This window comes from Sitophilus oryzae, unplaced genomic scaffold (genome assembly GCF_002938485.1).
Source record: "Sitophilus oryzae breed Bouriz unplaced genomic scaffold, Soryzae_2.0 scaffold_111_pilon_pilon, whole genome shotgun sequence".
NCBI classification, from domain to species: domain Eukaryota; kingdom Metazoa; phylum Arthropoda; class Insecta; order Coleoptera; family Curculionidae; genus Sitophilus; species Sitophilus oryzae.
Genome location: NW_022145749.1, coordinates 1,078,991 through 1,098,884, shown reverse-complemented (window position 1 = coordinate 1,098,884; position 19,894 = coordinate 1,078,991). Strand labels below are relative to the sequence as shown.

The window sequence follows — 19,894 nt, the reverse complement described above, 5'->3', positions numbered from 1 at the left end:
GTTTAAGTGAAAATTTTCAGTTTCAGAATGAAAGAATACTACTAATAAAGGCTAATTTAAATTTACCGCCAGCCAGAATGTGCTATAATATCTTACGATACGTTTTATACCTATCTCTTTCTTTTTCATATAAAGCACACATAATAAAGAAAGATAGCAATAAAGACGTACGTCCTGCCATGATCCTGCTAATTAGTTTCAAAATTGTTATTCTGAGTTGCGCTACGGGAACGCGGTCCCACTCTTTACCATGGGATTTGTCAGTCTCTTTTTATTTGTTTGTCTATGGTGCCACTACATCAAAAGAGCCGACGGTTTCTGTCGCTACTTGTCGATCCTCTTACTCTGGTAGTACCATACGAAATTTCCAAGCCTTCAGATTTGGCTTGGAAATGAAGATCGCCGTTTTTATATGGTGAATGTCATTGATTGTCATTTCCAAGCCAATCTTTATTGTGTATTTTCTGTTTTGTACTGTAGTGAAAAAAGAAGAATTTATATTTTTAAGTATTTATTTACTAAATTTGACGTGAATACATGATTACATACTACATACTGAATATTTAGATACTCTCTAATGGGTAACTGTAGCCACATTCTGGCTTCAGTTATGATAATAGTTGACAATGATAAAATCTCTCCTTCAAATCTAGTACTTAATGATATTTCTTCTAGTGCGGGCATTGATTAAATATTTTTTTTCCACAATCATACAATAATAAGAGTTTTATCCACTCATAATATGAAGCGTTTATAATGATAATGTATTATTTCCTAGTGTGATAAAATAACATTATCCAAATAGTTGAATAACTATTAACTTCTTGAATAAGTTACCCCCCATTTTTCTCTTCACTAGTTAAATTCGGCGAATATTTTTTTGTTCTCGAGACTTCGCAGGCAAATGGATAGTTTGGTTTGGTTGGTTGCTTGGTCTTATTGCATTTTCCTTTTTTTTAAACCTTTGGCAATTCTTATGACAAGCCTCGAATTTTACTTAATTATACTTAAAATTTTATAATTTGAGCTAAATATGTATATACAGGTGTGTATTACATTCGTGTTTTAGTTGCATTTTATTCACTTAAGAAAATTATACGCTCGAATGTCAACAAGTAGAATATGAACTTCCTGATCACATGCTGTTTTCTTTTCGGGATTTGTGTTAGTGTGAAAAGATGGTCTACTGTGGATCATCTTGCTCTAAAGTCTGCTTGTTCTTAAGCCTCCAATATATTCCTTTTCGATTCTATTTTTCAAAAACTTTCCATAATATACTCTACTAATGGTACCTGTAATCATTCCTCGATAATTATCGCAGATACTTTTATCTCCATTTTTATGTATTGTTGATAGGTATAACAGTTTCCATTCTTCAGGTACATCCGAGGTATTGAGACATTTTTGAAATAGGTTCTTCAGCATATAAAATAGTTTTTCAGATCCGTATTTCACTAATTCTTCAGGGTATTGAAATGGCCCTGGAGATCTGCTATACTACCGTATGATCGAAAAAAAAACGGCGTCCAGTTGTCTGTGAAATTCCCATATCAATTTACTTATAAAATGATAGCGATCTTCATTTCATAGCCATCGCTGACGCCGTTTTTTTTTCGATCATACGGTACATTCTCATGATTATTATGAAATTTCTTGCGCGGATGGCACTTTTATGTTGAAAAGGAATATGTTCGTTAAAATATTTTCTTATTCTTTTTCAATAATATTATTATCATTAAAATTATATTTTAATTATTATAGAAACCTTTTTTATTTTACCCTGAAGCCGTGTAACCCTGAAATAATATACATCTTATATTATCCTTATTTACGCAACATGGTAACAAATATCATATTACTATATCACAGATTCTACTCTTACTAAAAATAGTTAATATAATAATTTACCAGACCATTAATTCGTTAAAAATATACATATAGATATAACAATTAACGCTTGTGCGTTTAAATAATATACCTTCTGATTATTCTAAATATCTTCCCTTCTATATTATACAAATTAATGTTTGTATTGTTGCATACTTTATCAAAAGCAGCGTAATGTTTTTCTCACATATTGAACTTTTTCTGATTCAATCTGTCATGTTCTGCCCCCTTCCTCTCAAACTGATTAAATTTACTTAATTATTTCTGATTAGTCTTCCTTGAAATCAATTTCTGCATCTTTGCAATCTTCGTGAGTCATACATAATGTAAATGTAGGATGGCTGTTATAGAATTTGTATACTATAGAATTTCCACAAATACCGCTAAATATTTAAAGGGAATAAAGCTCTCGCCATCTTGTTGCTTTCTAGTAAAGGACTTGTGTCATATGTTTCATTCTTCTTCTTCTGTTGCAAATCCACTCTCTTTATTTAGGATTGTATGGAGTAGACCACGTCCATTGATCTCAGTCGCGTCCACTGTCTGATGTTACGAAGCCATGATATATCCTTTTCCTGCTGACTCCTCCTTCCTTCAATAATCAACTGAAGGAATTATCTATCGTTACCTATTACTTGACTTGTGTCATTTGATTGTGTCCAGCAGTTCGCGGTCTTTATTAATCATTCTTAAGATCTCATCGTTAGTCCTTGCAGTTCATGGTTCATTTTTCATTATTTACATTATGATTTTACTACATTAATAGAAAATACTTAGATTCTGTGACATAAATGTCCGTTTTGGACCTCTCTTCATCAGGAAGTTTGGCAACTTTTATTTCATTATCTTTGTTATAAAAAATCATGCCTTTTAGGCTCTAAATGTACCCTCTATATTGAATTTCTTATAATTACTCTTGGCAGTAATATACATTATTATTATATATGATATAATAATAATCGGGTTACAACGTTTTCCGTCTTACGATTCCAGTATCTCCACCTCTCTCTATCTCCCCATCAATCTACTTCCAATCTTGCGTGGTCCTCTTCTTTCTACCTTGAGGGTTCAAATTTAATATTTTCTTTGGGATTCGATATTCTTCTATCCTTTGCACATGCCCATACCATATTAATTGTTGAGTTTTAATGCCGTCTACGATATCGTTCAGCTTTTATTATTTCTGCGTTCATATTACTTTGTTGAAGTGTCTCCCAAATTCTCCCTAAATGTATGCTGTCATAAGCTTTCTTCAAATCAACAAGTAGAATATGAACTTCCTGATCAAATACTGTTTTCTTTTCTAGGATTTGTGTTAGCGTGAAGAGAAGGTCTACTGTGGATCATCTTGCTCTAAAGTCTGCTTGTTCTTGAGCCTCCAGTATATTCCTTTTCAATTCTATTTTTCAGAACCATTCCATATACTCTACTAATGGTACCTGTAATCACTATTCCTCGATAATTGTCGCAGATACCTTTATCTCCATTTTTATGTATTGTTTTTAGGTATGACAGTTTCCATTCTTCAGGTACTTCCGAGGTGTTGAGACATTTTTGAAATAGGTTCTTCAGCATATTAAATAGTTTTTCAGATCCGTATTTCACTAATTCCCAAGGGTATTGAAATGGCCCTGAAGATCTGCCATTCTTTAAAACGATTTGCATGCATTTTTAATCTCAGCTAACGACAGTCAGTATATGCATTATTATTTTTTTCTTTATTACTTATCTTCTTATATCTTCTATTCTTCAGTCCTTAATTACACTTTTTTATGTTGATAAGTATGACACCATGTTTAACTTTGTTTATCGGATTAAATCATAATAAATTATTACAATGTATAAATCATCATCGTTATACCTTTTTGTCCAATGCTAAACAGAAGTCTCATCAAGGAGTTTCTTCCAAGCCTCTGCGATTCAATCTGATTAATTCTTTAAGGTGGCCTGTTCATTGGTTAGCTGGTCTACCTTGGTTGCATATATATGCATATATCCAATTTTGGTTGACATTCCAAGACTCTTTGACCATCAGCCATTCTTAAGCCGGAGTCTCATGCATCCGAAATCCGATGACACGACGATCCGACGGTGCTCCTATTGGTCGAAATATTTTGACAACAATTTTTATCCGATAATTTTAACTAATCATCCGACGTGGTTAGCTGGTCTACCTTGGTTGCATATATATGCATATATCCAATTTTGGTTGACATTCCAAGACTCTTCGACCATCAGCCATTCTTATTCAATCTGATTAATTCTTTAAGGTGGTCTGTTCATTGGTTAGCTGGTCTACCTTGGTTGCATATATATGCATATATCCAATTTTGGTTGACATTCCGAGACTCTTCGACCATCAGCCATTCTTATTCAATCTGATTAATTCTTTAAGGTGGTCTGTTCATTGGTCAGCTGGTCTACCTTGGTTGCATATATATGCATATATCCAATTTTGGTTGACATTCCAAGACTCTTCGACCATCAGCCATTCTTATTCTTATCAAATGTCCCTTCCGTTTCCATTTTTGCTTTGAAATGCGCACCATTATTAGCCTTTACATGTGTTTTTATTCTTTCGTTTAGGATTTGATAACTCAAGAAGACCCCTTGCATGGTTTTCTATATTCTAAGTTGTGTTACTTGCATATTTTAGCACAGGTTGTAGTTAATGTGCCAGTCCCGTATGCTAGCCGCACAGCACACTGCTTAAAGGTTTTTCCTTTCATGCTCATAGGATTATCCGTTTTGAATATATCTCTAATTTTTTTTCAATATTGGTGTATTTCTCTATGATTTCAATAACACAATACAATGATCTCTAAATAAAGTTATTTTGATATATCACTGTTAACTTTTCGTATTTATAGTCTGTCCAACTAGTCAGGGAATATTTCGCGAGACGTTACATTCACTAAATGATAGGAAATTTAGTTTACTGACAGACAACTCTCTCTGTCAAGTATCTTCTCGTTAGATAGATTCTATACTAAGGCCTCTCAGATATGAGACTGTTATTAGAGGGTGGTAGATAACATAAAGTTCATAATAATGCTGTTGTTTTGCTAAATTTGCATTCTCTTTTTTTATATATATAAAAATATTAACAAAATATGCCCATCACTTTTTTACTTACACTTTTATGTTTTGGTAGAAAAAATGTCCGTGATTAGCTACATATCTTTTCTGGAAAAAGTGTTGGTATTTCTCTATCAATTAAAACAATATTGTATACATATATTACAGTATAAATAATATATATAATACATTATTTTTTTTTGTAAAATACCACTGCATTATAATCCAAACGGAAACCAGTTGTCAGTAGCTTCTTTAATATTCTTGACTTTGCTTCTGACAGCGGTGTAAGATATACCTCCTGAAACGTTAAGCGTTTTTTGTTGGTTAGGCAAAGTTGTTTACAAGTAGAAAGCCACTGACAATCTGCTTTCGGTTTAGGTTCTAACGCAGTGGTATTCTACAAAAAAAACTATGTTTCATAAATAATATAATATTATATTTTTTATTGTTGAAAGCTAACAAATTACCATTGTAATAAAGTTTATAGAAAGTTCACTACATACTACATACAACAAACTATTAAAAATCGCTAAAATTGTCGCTGATAACGCTTGCGTCTAGCCGTACCGTGCAACTCTCCAACTCCAACCCACAGAGTTCCCACCAAATTTCAATCGTGGGTTATTTCTTGTCTTTTATTATAAACTTGTAACTTTTGAGAGTAAGTTTTTAAGTAATAGTAGCAGAATTTAACCTAAATTTCAAAAACGTACAAATTATAACAATATATAACAGTTCTACAAAATCGATCGGGTATTTCGCGTGCAATCTATAAACCAAAAAAACTTACACAGCTGTAAAAAAATGTCGATTCAACGAAGCTCCCGAAGCGGCAGCCTTAACCACGGAGCTACACACTGCTTTTATAACCAGGCTATATTGAAGCCCCCCCTATTAGCTTTGTTCTGCCGTTACAATACGCTTGCGCCGGAACTGTGGGTTGGACGTTGAAGAGTTGCACGGTACGGTTAGACGCAAATGCTGATGACTCATTCGTTACTTCCAAAAAAAAAATGGCGTCTAAGATCACAAATTCTGCTGCAGCCCGTATATGGGCGTTACACTTATAAGGCGTTACATGTCCTTGTATTCTTTAGTCATTGAAATTAACTCGTCACAAAAACAATTTGTGTAGTACTTTATGCTGTGAAAGCTGGAAACGCACGAATGGAAAGTTCAACTCGAGACGCCTAGCAGCAAGTATAATAATATTTCGTATATTCAACTAGTATACTATAAAATTTAAAGCAAAAATTATGTTAAATAATATCAAAGGCCTTTTGAAATTGACTACGGGTATTGCCATAATATCAAGCAAGTGTTGCCATGTTTTCCCGTGCGATTTAAGTTTGATTTTCATGCATCCATTATCCGTTGATACGTTGGTCCGGCGGCTCTGATTGGTCATAGCGTTTTCACGCCACTTTTCATCCGTAAATTTTTTCCTCCAGCCCGTCGACGGAGAAAATTCATATACAGAAATCATTGATTATTATGATTTTTTATTTCTTGTCCTGACACATTTTTTAGAATATTTAAAATAAGGATAAGACTATTTTTTTTGTTAGGTATAAATTACAATGGGTATCAATCATGATGAACAAGTGTATCTGTTTCCTCGAAACGAGGTGATTGTTAAACGAATTTATTACTGTCATGCGTATTCTAGTTCGCTAGAATATTCACTACGACGGACGCAATCGTCATTTGTGAATCAGACTATACAGGATGAGTCTTAAACAAGTGCAAATATTTCACGTTTTTTTTTCACATTTTACATGTCTATGAGGTTTTTTTCGCAAAAAAAAGATGTTGAAAGTCGTGCATTTTCTTTTAAATTTCCTAAAATAGAACTGCCTGTTCACCGCAAATTTTCCCACGATATAATTTCTTAATCTCTATTACCATAGTTACGGTTTTACTCTATGGTTACGGCACTAAAAGGGATGCAAATACAGAAAAAATCCGGTGGCTGTCAAAATTAAAAAAAATCATTTTTTTTAATTTTCAAACTTAATAACTCGGTTATTTTTGACTTATCTGAAAAATGGTAAAGAGAAAGAAACATATCTTTTATCAAGATCTACCAGCCCTGAAAATATTTGCACTTATTTAAGACTCACCCTGTATATATTCTTTAGTTTTTTTATCTATGTAAAGTTTGTCCGGCAAGAGATGTGACCGATTTCGTCAAACCACATTCAAAAATTGACAGAAAAAAATATATTTGAAGAAAATATATTGAAATATATTGAACTAAGCTGACAAGCAACTGTGGAACTAACTGTAATTGTGGAATAAACTCCTACTTGACAGACTATATATATATTCATATTTTGTTAGGACAAAACTATTGTTACCGTATTTTTTTCTGGGAATAACTCCATTAAAACAAAGATATGTTATCCTTGAAATATTTATGTAAAAATTCAAACTGGCTTGAGTATCACTAGAGACGAAACTCTCAATAGCTTTTCACTTGAGTAAAAAGATATTTTCAAATTTGTCTCCATGGTCTAATTCCCTGTGGTGTTTTTAAACAAAAACATTTTGATTTTTAAGTTTTGTTTTTTTAGTATAGATATTGGTTAAAATATATATATTGTTACCTACTTAATAGCACCTTTATTTAAAGTTGAACATTCTTCTTAACTGGAATGTGTATTATTTGTATACATTAGTTATATAAGTACGTCTAATAAATATTTTTTTTACTGGAACATTCTAATGACTTTTTAACACCACCAAATAAATATATTAATATATAATATAAATATAAACAACTTAACTAATAATAAATGCTATATGATACTTATCTAGCAACAAAAGATAATGTATAATAATACATATATATTGTACTTAATTATTAGAGCACCTTTTTTTGGTTAGTTGCCTATAAGTGCTATATCGTAATTCTAATTTTTTTTAGGCATACATTTAACAAGTTGTTTGGGATATCGCCTGGTAATACCCCGCCAAAATATCCCAAGCTTTAGGGGCCATAAAACCTTCAGGTGGGTTTTCTCCATTTCGAGCCAGTGTCCTCATCTTAGTGCCGGATATGAACTCAAAATCTTCTTTTCTTGTTGGATCAAAGAAATTCATTTTTCTTAATTTCTTGTCATAGGCGGCTACCCGGAACGGAATAATTTCCAAGTTATTTAAACCTAGTAAAATTATTTTTAATCAAATAATGAATGAACAATAAGACATAGTACGATCTGCCAAAGCAATGAACATCGGTATTTTCGTTAAATAAAATCAAATAATAAAAAAGATATATGAAAAATTTCTATTTTTATTTTATTTTTGAATATTGCCTAAATGTATTTGATGAATCTATAAAAGTTATATCAGGATTAAAATAAATTTAATAAGATATTAATATGTGTATGTCGAAACGAGCAAAAGTAATGTGAAACGAACTATACAAATAAAGTAGTGTACATATCATCAATGGTGAACCACAGTCTGAGTCACATGATTGTTGTGGGTTGTTGTAGCATCCAACAACCATTATGTTATATCTTATCTATATCCTATATCACAGCAAATAACCTTTTAAGAGCGTGTAAGTCTTTTTGTCAGTAAGGTTACAACATGTTTATTTTTTTTAATATTTTGGGATATTTGCTAAGTATATTAATTTTATGACTTGAAAGAATCAATCGAATTTTTCAGCAACTTTTCTACTTGATATTTTTGATATACGTTGTATATGTTATCAAAAACTACTTTTAAAGTTGCGTTTGTGTGTATCTGTTAAGCTTGATTTTCATGCATTTTCATGCTTTTATTGCATTTTCATGCCTCCGTTCATCAGATATACAATTTGCTTGTGATTGGTGTCATTTTATATTTTCATTTCTATAACGATTTCGCTACACGTTTTCGAGAATTTTAAGCTGGTTCTTTATTGCTTTCCTGCGGACCGTCTGGCTGCCGGTAGACGTTGCATTCACTACTGCGCATCATATCTGTATTCAACATCTGTTCACTACTGCGCATCACAAATTCGCCCTGTATTTCAGGAACTAAGGAGGCTAGGACAAACATATGTGTAGCGTATTAGTTTCATAAAAAAGTAGCAAAGTAATGTGAAAATCGTATCATTGTATCTCTACTCATAAACGAGAAATCCCATAAAACACACATGTGATGCGCAGTAGTGAACCGCAGTAGTCTACCGGCACCAGACGGCCCGCACTTTGCTCAGGGGAGCATAGCAAAAGATATATTAAGAACCAGCTTTCTTAAAATTCTCTTTTTCCCGACGTTGCAATACACCATATGCGAAATTTCGCTCTAAAATCAAAAATACCATTTATCTAGATTGGAATAAATATCTCCATGTTTGTAAATCCACCGCAAGGTAGACACAGAGATACTGAATGCACATAATTTTTGACAGGTATATGCAATTGTATTTGTACTGGTATAATTTGGCGGGATTCATAACTATAAAGTGATCAGGAAGCTATTATACCACAGAATACTCAGCGAACATAATAAAAAGCGAAGAATTTTTTTGCTGCAATCTACTGTGGTAAATAAAAAAGGGCTGTACTTAAACTGCCGTTAAACGGTAGCTTACTAAAATGCCGTTAATAGGTATCACGTCGTTGATGAGACGCACTTGACGGTTTTATGAAATATAGGAATTTTATAAGGACTAACCAACGCTATCCACCCCACCAAATAACCAACTTAACCAACGCAACTAACCCTGACACTTAAAAATATAAAAAACAAATATAAATTAGTAAAAACCAACCAACCCCACCAAATAACCAACTAACCAATGAATTAACACCCTCCAAATAACCACGCTAACCAACCCGCCAAATAACTAAACCAATCCAACCTAAAAGAGTGAAACCAATGCAATCAGATCACGCTATAAGCAAAAAAAATCTAAAAAAGTCTTGGTCCGGCGTGAGATTTGAACCATGGACCTTTCGCTCACGAAGCAATAGCCTCAGTCACGGAGCCACAGGTGCTCTTGCAAAATGCCTATCGCTAGGCATTACTTTCCGCCGACATCAACGACGTCATAATATCTATTAACGGCATTTTAGTAGGCTACCGTTTAACGGCTGTTTAAGTACATCGATAAAATGTCGGCTGATGGAATTTGTAAAAGTTGTAGCGCCTATAGGTTATGATGTTTTATGGCGCCAGCTCTTCTCGCTGTACTATTAGGCTTATCAGGCTTTTTGAAACAGACTATAAATGGAGATGACATGTACACAACTTTATTTGGCGTTTGCTGCAAAAAATCCTGGAGCCTCTTACCTGGAGCCATTTTTAAAACGCGCCCTCCATGTGTGATTTCAAACAAGTTACCATCTGGAGAAGCTTCTTTCCCTGCCGGATGGGCAATACCTGCAGGATCTCTCCCCACAATGTAAAAGTTAGCACCTATTTAAAAAAAAAATATTAAGCTTAATTATTGTATACAGGGTGAGTTTCCTACGATGTTCTCTATGGGTATCTCGGAAACTACTGGAGATAGAGTCAGTTAAATGGGGAAAGATTTGCAGTTTTATGGGGTCATAAATATGCGCCTTTCAGATTTTTGAAAAAGTTCATGGCTTACTAGATATTTCGAAAAAAACAAATTTTGGCTATTTTAAAAATTGTCCCTAATTCCATTATAATCTATTTTAGACAAAAAGTTTTCAGATAAAAGTTGTAGATAATCACATCCCTAATGAGATTGTGTTCTCCGATTTTTTCTAAAGTCTGTCATTTTTGACATATGACACAAACATATGTTTTTTTAAATGGAAACCATAGTTGGCCACGACTTCATAAAAAGCACCATTTTTAAGCTTTTCAGCGATATTAGCTATAACATGTTTCTTTCGCAAAATTACTGAGTTATAGCCAATTCTTATCTTTCGTGACTAATTTCACTTAGTTAGCCATGGAAACAAGTTCAATCGTCGTTGCTCTCAGAAATACGAAATTGTCACCAAATCAATCTTTGTAAATTAAAATAAACGAAAATTTAAATAAGAGTTTTTCAAACGAAGAAAAGTGTGTAGGATTATTGGTTCAACTTTTCTTGGCCATACAGTTTCGAGGATACGTTGACCGTTGACCGGTGAACGTTACTTAAGTTTTTTAGAGAAAGGTTTTCAAGATATGTTAGAAAAGTTAAATTTATTAATACTCGCGCATTAATAGAGTGGTTCCAACATGACTTTCATTATGACCCCACACACACAATGAAAGAAATGTTAAACATTATTTATATCATAATTATGTAGACTCGGGGATAGAAAGAGGAGGACAAATTGCATGGGTCTCCTGGGTCACTTGACCTATCCATTTTAGATTTTTTTATGCGGTATGGTTAACAACAAGGTTTACAAAAGAACTTATGAATTGAGAGAGGCACTCGAAGAGGCGGAACAGGAGAAGTTTAATTAAGTCGACCGGTTGTTCTGTGAGAATAGCTGAAATTCAGTTTTAAAAAGTTGCATTTATGTACTCAAAACAATTGTGGATTTTTTGAAAAGTTTCTAAAATAACTTAGAGTGATATTATTTTTTTAAGTTTTAGTTTGTGTAATGCAAATTGTAAAGAGCCGTTTAATAATATACTTTGTCTTTTTATAAGTAATAAATCATAACAAATTTAGAACACCATTGAAAACCGTTCTCTAAAAAAACGTAAATAACTTTCACCGGTCAACGTATCCTCGAAACTGTATGGCAAAGAAAAGTTGCACCAATAATCCTACACGCTTTTCTTCATTTGAAAAATTTTTATTTACAATTTTTGTTTATTTTAATTTACAAAGATTGGATGTGACAATTTCACATTTCTGAGAGCAACGACGATTGAACATCTAGCCATGGCTAACTAAGTGAAATTAGTCAAGAAAGATAAGAATTGGCTATAACTCAGTAATTTTGTGAAAGAAACGTAAAATTGGCTATAATTCAGTAATCAACACAAATTGGCTATAATTCAGTAATTTTGTGAAAGAAACATATTATAGCTTATATCGCTGCAAAGCTTAAAAAATGGCGCTTTTTATAAGTCATGGCCAACTATGGTTACCATTAAAAAAAAACATATGTTTGTGTCATAAGTCAAAAATGACAGGCTTTAGAAAAAATCGGAGAATACAAACTCATTAGGAATGTGATTATCTACAACTTTTATCTGAACACTTTTTGTCTAAAATAGATTATAATGGAATTAGGGACAATTTTTAAAATAGCCAAAATTTGTTTTTTTCGAAATATCTAGTAAGCCATGAACTTTTTCAAAAATCTGAAAGGCGCATATTTATGACCCCACAAAACTGCAATTCTTTTCCCATTTAACCGACTCTCTATCTCCAGTAGTTTCCCAGATGCCCATAGAGAACATCGTAGAAAACTCATCCTGAATATAAATAGCGTCTTTAAAAAGATTTTTACAAAAGCCTACTAAATAAAATGACTACGTTGTGTTTATTTTCGATTGTTGGCTATATGGAATGAATTTGTTAGCCCAGTCAGGTGACAGCCTTCAGCGATGATGACGAATCAGATCGTTTTATTTGGGACGTGCACATAAAATTTTCTTGAACCAAAAGCATAGACTTATGCAAGATTGGTATTCCTGTTTCATTTCTTTGGCTTCACTTTCCACCCATTGAGTAAATGCTGTATTAATGGTATATTCTAATATGTATATAGGTTTGATATAGGAGAGCTCTCTGGGTAAAGAAGACGTCTCTACCTCCCTGTGACGTCATGAAGACTGTTAAATCACAGACGGCGATTTAATATAAATTTCGCTCTCAAATAATATTGTTCATTGCAAACTCAAATAAATCAATCATTTGTGCTAAATATAAACTCACCGGCAAAAAAAAACGGCCACTAAAAACTAGACCCAATTTCAAAGTTGGATTTCTCGCGAACCACTCATTAGATTTTGATGATTTTTCTTTTAAATTGTAAATTAATTCCTTTTTAACGGATGCTACGTCAGAAATGTTTATTCCGAATTTATTTTGAGCATATACAGGGCACAACAATAAGACGAAGTTTTTCGCCCGAACTTTGTAACACCCTGTAGGGTGCAGCAGCGGTAGTAGCTGTTGCTAAATTAAATCACATTGTAACCTCATCTTTTGTGAGCATTTTGTTTTTTTAATCACCACATTATCTCTTTTTGTATTGGAGATATGCTGTTTTAAAACGAACGTCTCGGAAAAATTCAGAATTCATCTCGGAAAAGGCACAAAGTTTGATGTGCAAATAATCAAGGCGACATAGGCGAAAACGGATTTATGAGTATTTCGAATATGAGAAAAACGGTTGTCAAATTAAAAAATGCCATTATCTGTAACAAATGTTGCTCGTATTGTGGCTTTAATTGAGGATGGCCGAAGTCAACGTTATGTCTCCGATACCCTGGGTATATTTCGAACAACAGTTCAGGATGCCTGGAATCGGTATATGGAAACGGGAAATTTCACCAGAGTGGATACTAGATATTAGTCCCTTTAAATTTCTTTACCTTTTTTTTAATTTTCATGTTTTAGTTAGTTTACGTCTACGTTCTGATGTTTGATTTTATTTTAAAGCTTTTTTCGAGGCGTTTGTTTTAAGCAGTATCTCCAATACAAACAGAGATAATGTCGTGATTAAAAAAATAAAATGCTCACAAAAGATGACGCTTCAATGTGATTTGATTTAGCAATAGCTACTACAGCTGCTGCACCCTACAGGGTGTTACAAAGTTTGGAAAAAAAAACTTCGTCTTATTGTTGTGCCCTGTATATGCTCAAAATAAATTTGGAATAAAAATTGCTGACGTAGCATCCGTTAAGAAGGAATTAATTTACAATTTAAAAAAAAATCATCAAAATCTAATGAGTGGTTCGCGAGAAATCCAACTTTGAAATTGGGACTAGTTTTTAGTGGCCGGTTTTTTTGCCGGTGAGTGTATATAAGATACCTAAAATTGTAAACTGTAAAAGTAACCATTGTCATCTTCTATGAATCGGAAGTTTTGGTTTGATGAAGGACACAATAGACTTTTAATTTTAAGGTCGCAGTGATTAACACCCCTCCCCCCTCCACACATTCTACTTCTACTTGTTTGGTTTATAGTAATTTAAATTAAAAAATGTGGTAGTAATTTGGATAGACTTTGAGGATGCCATATACGCATAATATAAAAATGTGCATTGAATAATTAACATACCTGCATTCATTCGCGCTTTAGCATGCCACTGGACTTCCGTTGGACCAGCGTACATCATGGGGCTAGGAAATATTGCTAAAACAGTTGAATTTTTATCCAAAAGCCCGTCTTCCAGTACTGCTTGATGTTGCCGAATTCTTACTGGCAATGGAACATCATCATCTTTTATCCAACCTCCTGTAAACATACAACCATTCTACTTATATCATTTTTTTAATTCCAATTCACCAACGTTTTTTACCAACAGCGCAAAATCAAATACCATTTTGACTAACTGTTGTCAGTGTCACTGTGTCACTAACAAACAGTCTTAAAAGTGGAGAGGACTATGGACTCGAACTCACTGACGACCAGGTCACAACGACCTGGCCGTCGGTTGGCCGGATGTATTGCGTTTTTAGCTGCGGCCAGATGAACGACCAGTTTCAACAGAGTTGTCAAATCTAACGATTTTTTACGTTTTACCAATTAGAAAATATTGCTTCAGAAAGGTTAAAATATCCGAGTTAACTAAAAAGCGAAGTTGCTATTCACAACAAACAAAAAGCATTGTGTACGCGCGACCGACAAAAAGGGAGATATTCTGTTTCTTTTTTCTACTGATATGGCGGCCTTATCGACTTTAGAAGTAAACATATTAGGGCCATCGTAACAAAAGATCGTCAGACACTGGCTCTAAGTATAAGCAGGTAGAAAGTTTAGCTTCCAGTTATTTCAATGTTTACAATATAACGAAGAATCTACAACAGTAATTACTTCTATTTTTAAGAATGTTTAAGTTACTTTCTTAATTTTTTTTTCAAAATAATGTACCTAGTAGAAATATAGTCTAATGAACCCTGTTTGAAAAACGTTAAATTAAATATAATATTTAAAATACAGTTGTCCTCCTTGAACATGATTACAATACAAGTAAAAAACTAATTTAATAAAAAAAACAAGTGGTTGTAGAAAAACTTTAAATATTATTTTTTTTTATTTTTTAACATCGAAACTCAAAGGTATAATAACAGGTATCATACCAACCATAAATAGAGTAGGTATGTCATATAAAAATGTTTTGAGTGTTTACTAGAATCGACCCTTGATAAAAAAAAAAGGATTAGATTTAAGTTTACCTTTGATCCTGTCTGCATTTTCTGCACGTGTGCAAAAACTACACTAAAACACTATATCTTATAGAAAATAAAATATTGTGCCTTGAATTTGAGGCATTTCATCTGAAAAATTATTAATTTGGAAGAAAACCGGCAACAAGCGGTAGAAAATAATAATATTTCTGTGCAGTCTTTTGGTCGCAACGACCAACGGACGGCCAGGACGTTAGTGTGCGCTATATCATTTGATTTAATGGTTTTAGAGGTAGCTGCGGCCTGGCCGGTGCGACCTGGTCGTCAGTGTGTTCGAGCCCTATGCAACTTAATAAGAATGCTAGTAATAAATACGGTACCTAAAGGATGCAATAACAAAACAGGTTTTTTATATCCCCTCTCCTGCAATTGCCTCTTAGTGTCAGTCATAAGTAAAGCATGCCCATTATGGATGGGGTTTCTAAGCTGGAACGCAAATACAACATCTGCTTCCAAGTCTTTGAATTTTTTTCGCAATTCATTTGGAGTAAACCTAAAAACAAAATAACTTTTATAATATAATCATATATTATGTTTCGCATTATGCAACCTGTATTCATCTAAACCATCACCCCATTGAACCCTCTTAAGAACTTCTAGGTCACCTCCCACCAACCAGTCTCCAGATTCGATAATCATTTTTATGTACGGATGATCTTTATTTGTCGTGCCTAAAAAAAGTTTTGATATGTAGTTTAATAATTTGCACAATTTAGAGAAAATACTTTTACTTTGGTAAACCCATTATAGATATTTAAACAAAAACTGAAAGTGCACATAATAAGAACAACTTTCACCTAATTTAATGATTCTGTTGCGAAATGTGAATAAATAAATCAAACAGTTTCAATCTCTTTTTTCTATAAATTTTTAATAAAAAGAAACGTGCCCTCAAAAAAAAATCCTGCATAAAGCCTAGTTCGTGCACTTGCGAATTGCGATTTACGAATTGCGTCCTGTTTGCGTTCTGATTGGCTACCTTCAAGGAAGACCTTGAAAGCGACCAATTGCAAGGCAAAAAGAACGCATTTCGCAATTCGTAAATCGCATTTCGCAAGTGCATGAACTGGGCTTTATAATGATGATTTGATTAAATATTTTAAAGTATGTAACTACATATTACAAATAATTCCTAATCCTTAGACTATTTGTTGTGAAGTGTTAATGTTTTTTACCCAATTCTATCAAAATAATTCAATATTTATATATTCAATAAGAATTAACAAAAAAATATGTGGTAGGTATGTTTCTAAATCAAATATTAGTTTATAGAAAATACAAATATCATCATTGTTGTATAACTTAAAATTTGTATTGGAAAACATATATGGAAAATGTATTTGCCCTTTTTATTAATAAAAGAAAGCGCGAATACAATTAAACTTAAAGAAAAATATTGTAAAATATCTATTATTTTTATTATAAAACTACATCTAAAATTACAAATTGGAGAGGAAAGGTTTAAACACAAGTTTTTTTTATGAAATTTCAGGTTTAGTGTGTGAACATTGAACATACTAGGTCCGTTAGTTTAATTTTAGTTATCTTTTAAAGTTCATTAAATGAACATTAAGGATAGTCTAATTTATTTGCCTTCAGAGAATATTGAGTATTATCTATTTGTTAAAAAAAACTTACCAAACTGCCTTGCAATTCTCTCTTCCTTTCTATGGTAATAAAATTCAGGCTTTCTCAAAATAGCGTAAGAAATCTGATTGTGACATAGGGTAATTGCAGATGTGTCTTGAAGTCTAAAATTTTTAGGATAATTTATTAACTGTATTTTACATGATCGTTACGCACTAGGTACCTGTTTTTATCTACGGTAGAGATAGGTAATACAATAGGCACACTTTGATTAATTGGATTCCCATCGTTAAGCAGACAATCAAAATGTAGTGTTTGAAGAAGCTGATCTTCCCTCATAAAACCTTTCAGTGGATAGGCCCATCCTTCACTCAAAACCTATAAATTGTGTTGTAATATCTGTAAAAGGAATTAAAACAAAATTCTACCTGTAACCATTGCAGATCAAGTATATCAATATTTAATTTTGGAAGGCTTACTGCCTCTTCTTCAGCAAAGACTAATCGATGCTCAGGAACAAATAATTCGGGGACACTATTATCATACTCCTGTAGCACAGGTAGTATTCCATATTCTCTCAAAAGATCTACAACTTCCATTGTAGATTCTTTAACAGTTGAATTTACTGTCTTTACAACTAACTCAGGATTCTCAGGAGTTTCATACAACTGGTCAATACCAGTAAATCCTTTTATGAGGCCCAATCGTGCTTTATGGTATAAACCTTTTGTATCTCGCTGTTCACATACTTCAATAGGTGTATCAACAAAAACCTCGAAAAATGGTAGGTCACTATCTTTATGAATTCTTCTTGCTACTTCTCGATCTTCAGCAAACGGCGAGACAAAACTACACAAACAAATCTGACCTGCATCCGCAAACAATCTTGCTACTTCAGCGACACGTCGTATGTTCTCTTCCCGGTCTTTTTTTGAAAAGCCTAAATCTTTGCACAGGCCTGTTCTCATATTGTCTCCATCTAAACTGTATGCAGGAATACCGTGCTGAATTAAGTAAGCTTCCAGCTCAAACGACACCGAAGTTTTTCCTGCACCAGACAGACCAGTAAACCATACTGTACATCCTCTAAAGCCTCTTAGGTGTCCTAAAACTTGGCCCCTTTTAGCTCGAGACACGTGACGATGTTGTTCCGTAACGTTAGTAGCTACTTGAAGGCAAGTTTTCTGTTTCTTATACACGTCTTGAAACTCCATTTCAGCTTTAAAATATCGTCCTAAATAAACAACAGAGAACCTTTCTGTACCACTATTCAATAGATCACGTATATTACTACTGGTATCACTATTATTTCTGAAGGAAAATATGGAAATTTAACTTCGAAGAATTGAAAATTCAGAACTGCTAAAATCAAAATCTCGAATTTCAGCTATTTGCTATTTCTGCTTCTGCTCCTATGTTAGTCCGCAAGTCCGCACCATAGGAAAGCAAAAACAAAAAACTGACACGACGACACGACAGACTGACATATACGTATTACTTTTTACAAAAAAAAGTAATATACTCTGTTTTTTTTCTCAGGTAAGATTTCGACAGACGATGACAGAAGAAAAGCAGATGACGTCCCATACCAATCTATTTATTTTACTAAAAAAAGTTTCTAGTAATTTTTAATTTATCTATGGATGGGTTTAAATATAAATCCGTCATGCGTCGTGTCTTGTTGTTTTTAACCAGTTTCATTGGTTTATTTAAAAAATGACAGATCGTATTTCAATTTTATTGGTTTGACGGAACGATGAACTATAGTACAATTTTTTTAAAAGTTCCTCAATATGGCCGACCTAGTTACGAAAATTGGTAGTTTTTTTTTAATGAAAAATAAGTTGGCGTTAGCGAATTCAGAAATTGATTAACTCTTTGGTTAACAATAACATTTTTGAGGATTGTCAAGTTGACGTTAAAATTAGGTTATTAGGTGGTTGTCATAAATAAAAACATAGATTATTGAAATTATTTAATAAGAATAAAGGTATTTTACCGCAGATCCGAAGAGATTTTACTTAAAAGTATTTTATAAACTTTCTCAGTGAGAATATTAACTCCCCTGTTACTTATATTTCAGTTAAAGGGACGTAAAAACTATAGGAAGTGAATTTTTGTTTTCATGTTTTGACGATATCTGTGAGTTCCTAGAATTATCAAGATTATTGAATAATTATATTTGTTTAATAAGTGAAATTAATAGAAGACTTAGAAATAGGATGATGCTTTTCATGTTATAGTTGATAGATCACCCCATTTCTCTTAATTTGTTTTTATTTCAGTACTGTTAATCACAAATTGAATTAATGTGTGCAAAAACAGCTATATATTTTCAAACATCTTATTTAAATAGTTTTTTTATAATAATAATAATATATACTGTTAAACTGTATCAACTACAAAGTCTTTATCAAAAAGTTATAAGGTAATAAATTTTGTAAATATAATTTATGAAAATTTATATATAAAGATTAGAACACAATCCTCTGAGGGAAAAAGAAATACTCAAAAACTCATTAAATATACTTTATTAAAAATAAAAACATACAAAAACATCCATGCAAACTTTAATAATCAGAACATTATCCACATTATACCTTTATTAAATTTGTGTTCACACTTCTGTCAGAAAAGCCATAAATGTTTGTTTAAATATTAACTTATTTTAAAATGCCAGAAACACATCAGAATATGTCACAACCACAACTATAGGTTTGGAATCAGTACTAAATTTTATACCTAGTAAGTGATGCGTCAACTAACAAGTATAGGATAAAAAAGAATTTTTATATATTAATTATTAATATAGAGTGTACTATACAATGTCCTTCTGCTTATTTATGAAATGACTTTCCGTTCAAATGTGAGGAATACCAGTAAAATAAAACATAATTTTTGGTTTGGCTTGGTGTTTGATATTCTAACTACATCTATTACAAACCTTAAGTGGTTTTAGTGAGTAACTGTATTTTTTATTATTCTTTGTG

At 32.7% G+C, this 19,894-nt stretch overlaps 1 protein-coding gene and 1 long non-coding RNA gene across 2 annotated transcripts; one reads left to right on the top strand and one right to left on the bottom strand.

The window, feature by feature from the left end:
• Nucleotides 1-237: 237 nt before the first annotated feature.
• Nucleotides 238-7,349, top strand: LOC115883572. Its single transcript, XR_004050405.1, has 2 exons — nucleotides 238-3,829; nucleotides 4,158-7,349. It is a non-coding gene; the product is annotated as an uncharacterized LOC115883572 (long non-coding RNA).
• On the bottom strand, nucleotides 7,311-18,435 carry LOC115883540 (bifunctional 3'-phosphoadenosine 5'-phosphosulfate synthase). The gene is made up of 8 exons (XM_030901908.1): nucleotides 17,333-18,435; nucleotides 17,128-17,282; nucleotides 16,956-17,068; nucleotides 15,868-15,988; nucleotides 15,638-15,810; nucleotides 14,188-14,364; nucleotides 10,264-10,389; nucleotides 7,311-8,135 (listed from the first exon to the last, which is right to left on the bottom strand). Exons 1-8 carry the CDS (start codon nucleotides 18,116-18,118, stop codon nucleotides 7,906-7,908), a joined length of 1,881 nt encoding a protein of 626 aa, XP_030757768.1. The 5' UTR covers nucleotides 18,119-18,435; the 3' UTR covers nucleotides 7,311-7,905.
• Nucleotides 18,436-19,894: the final 1,459 nt, after the last annotated feature.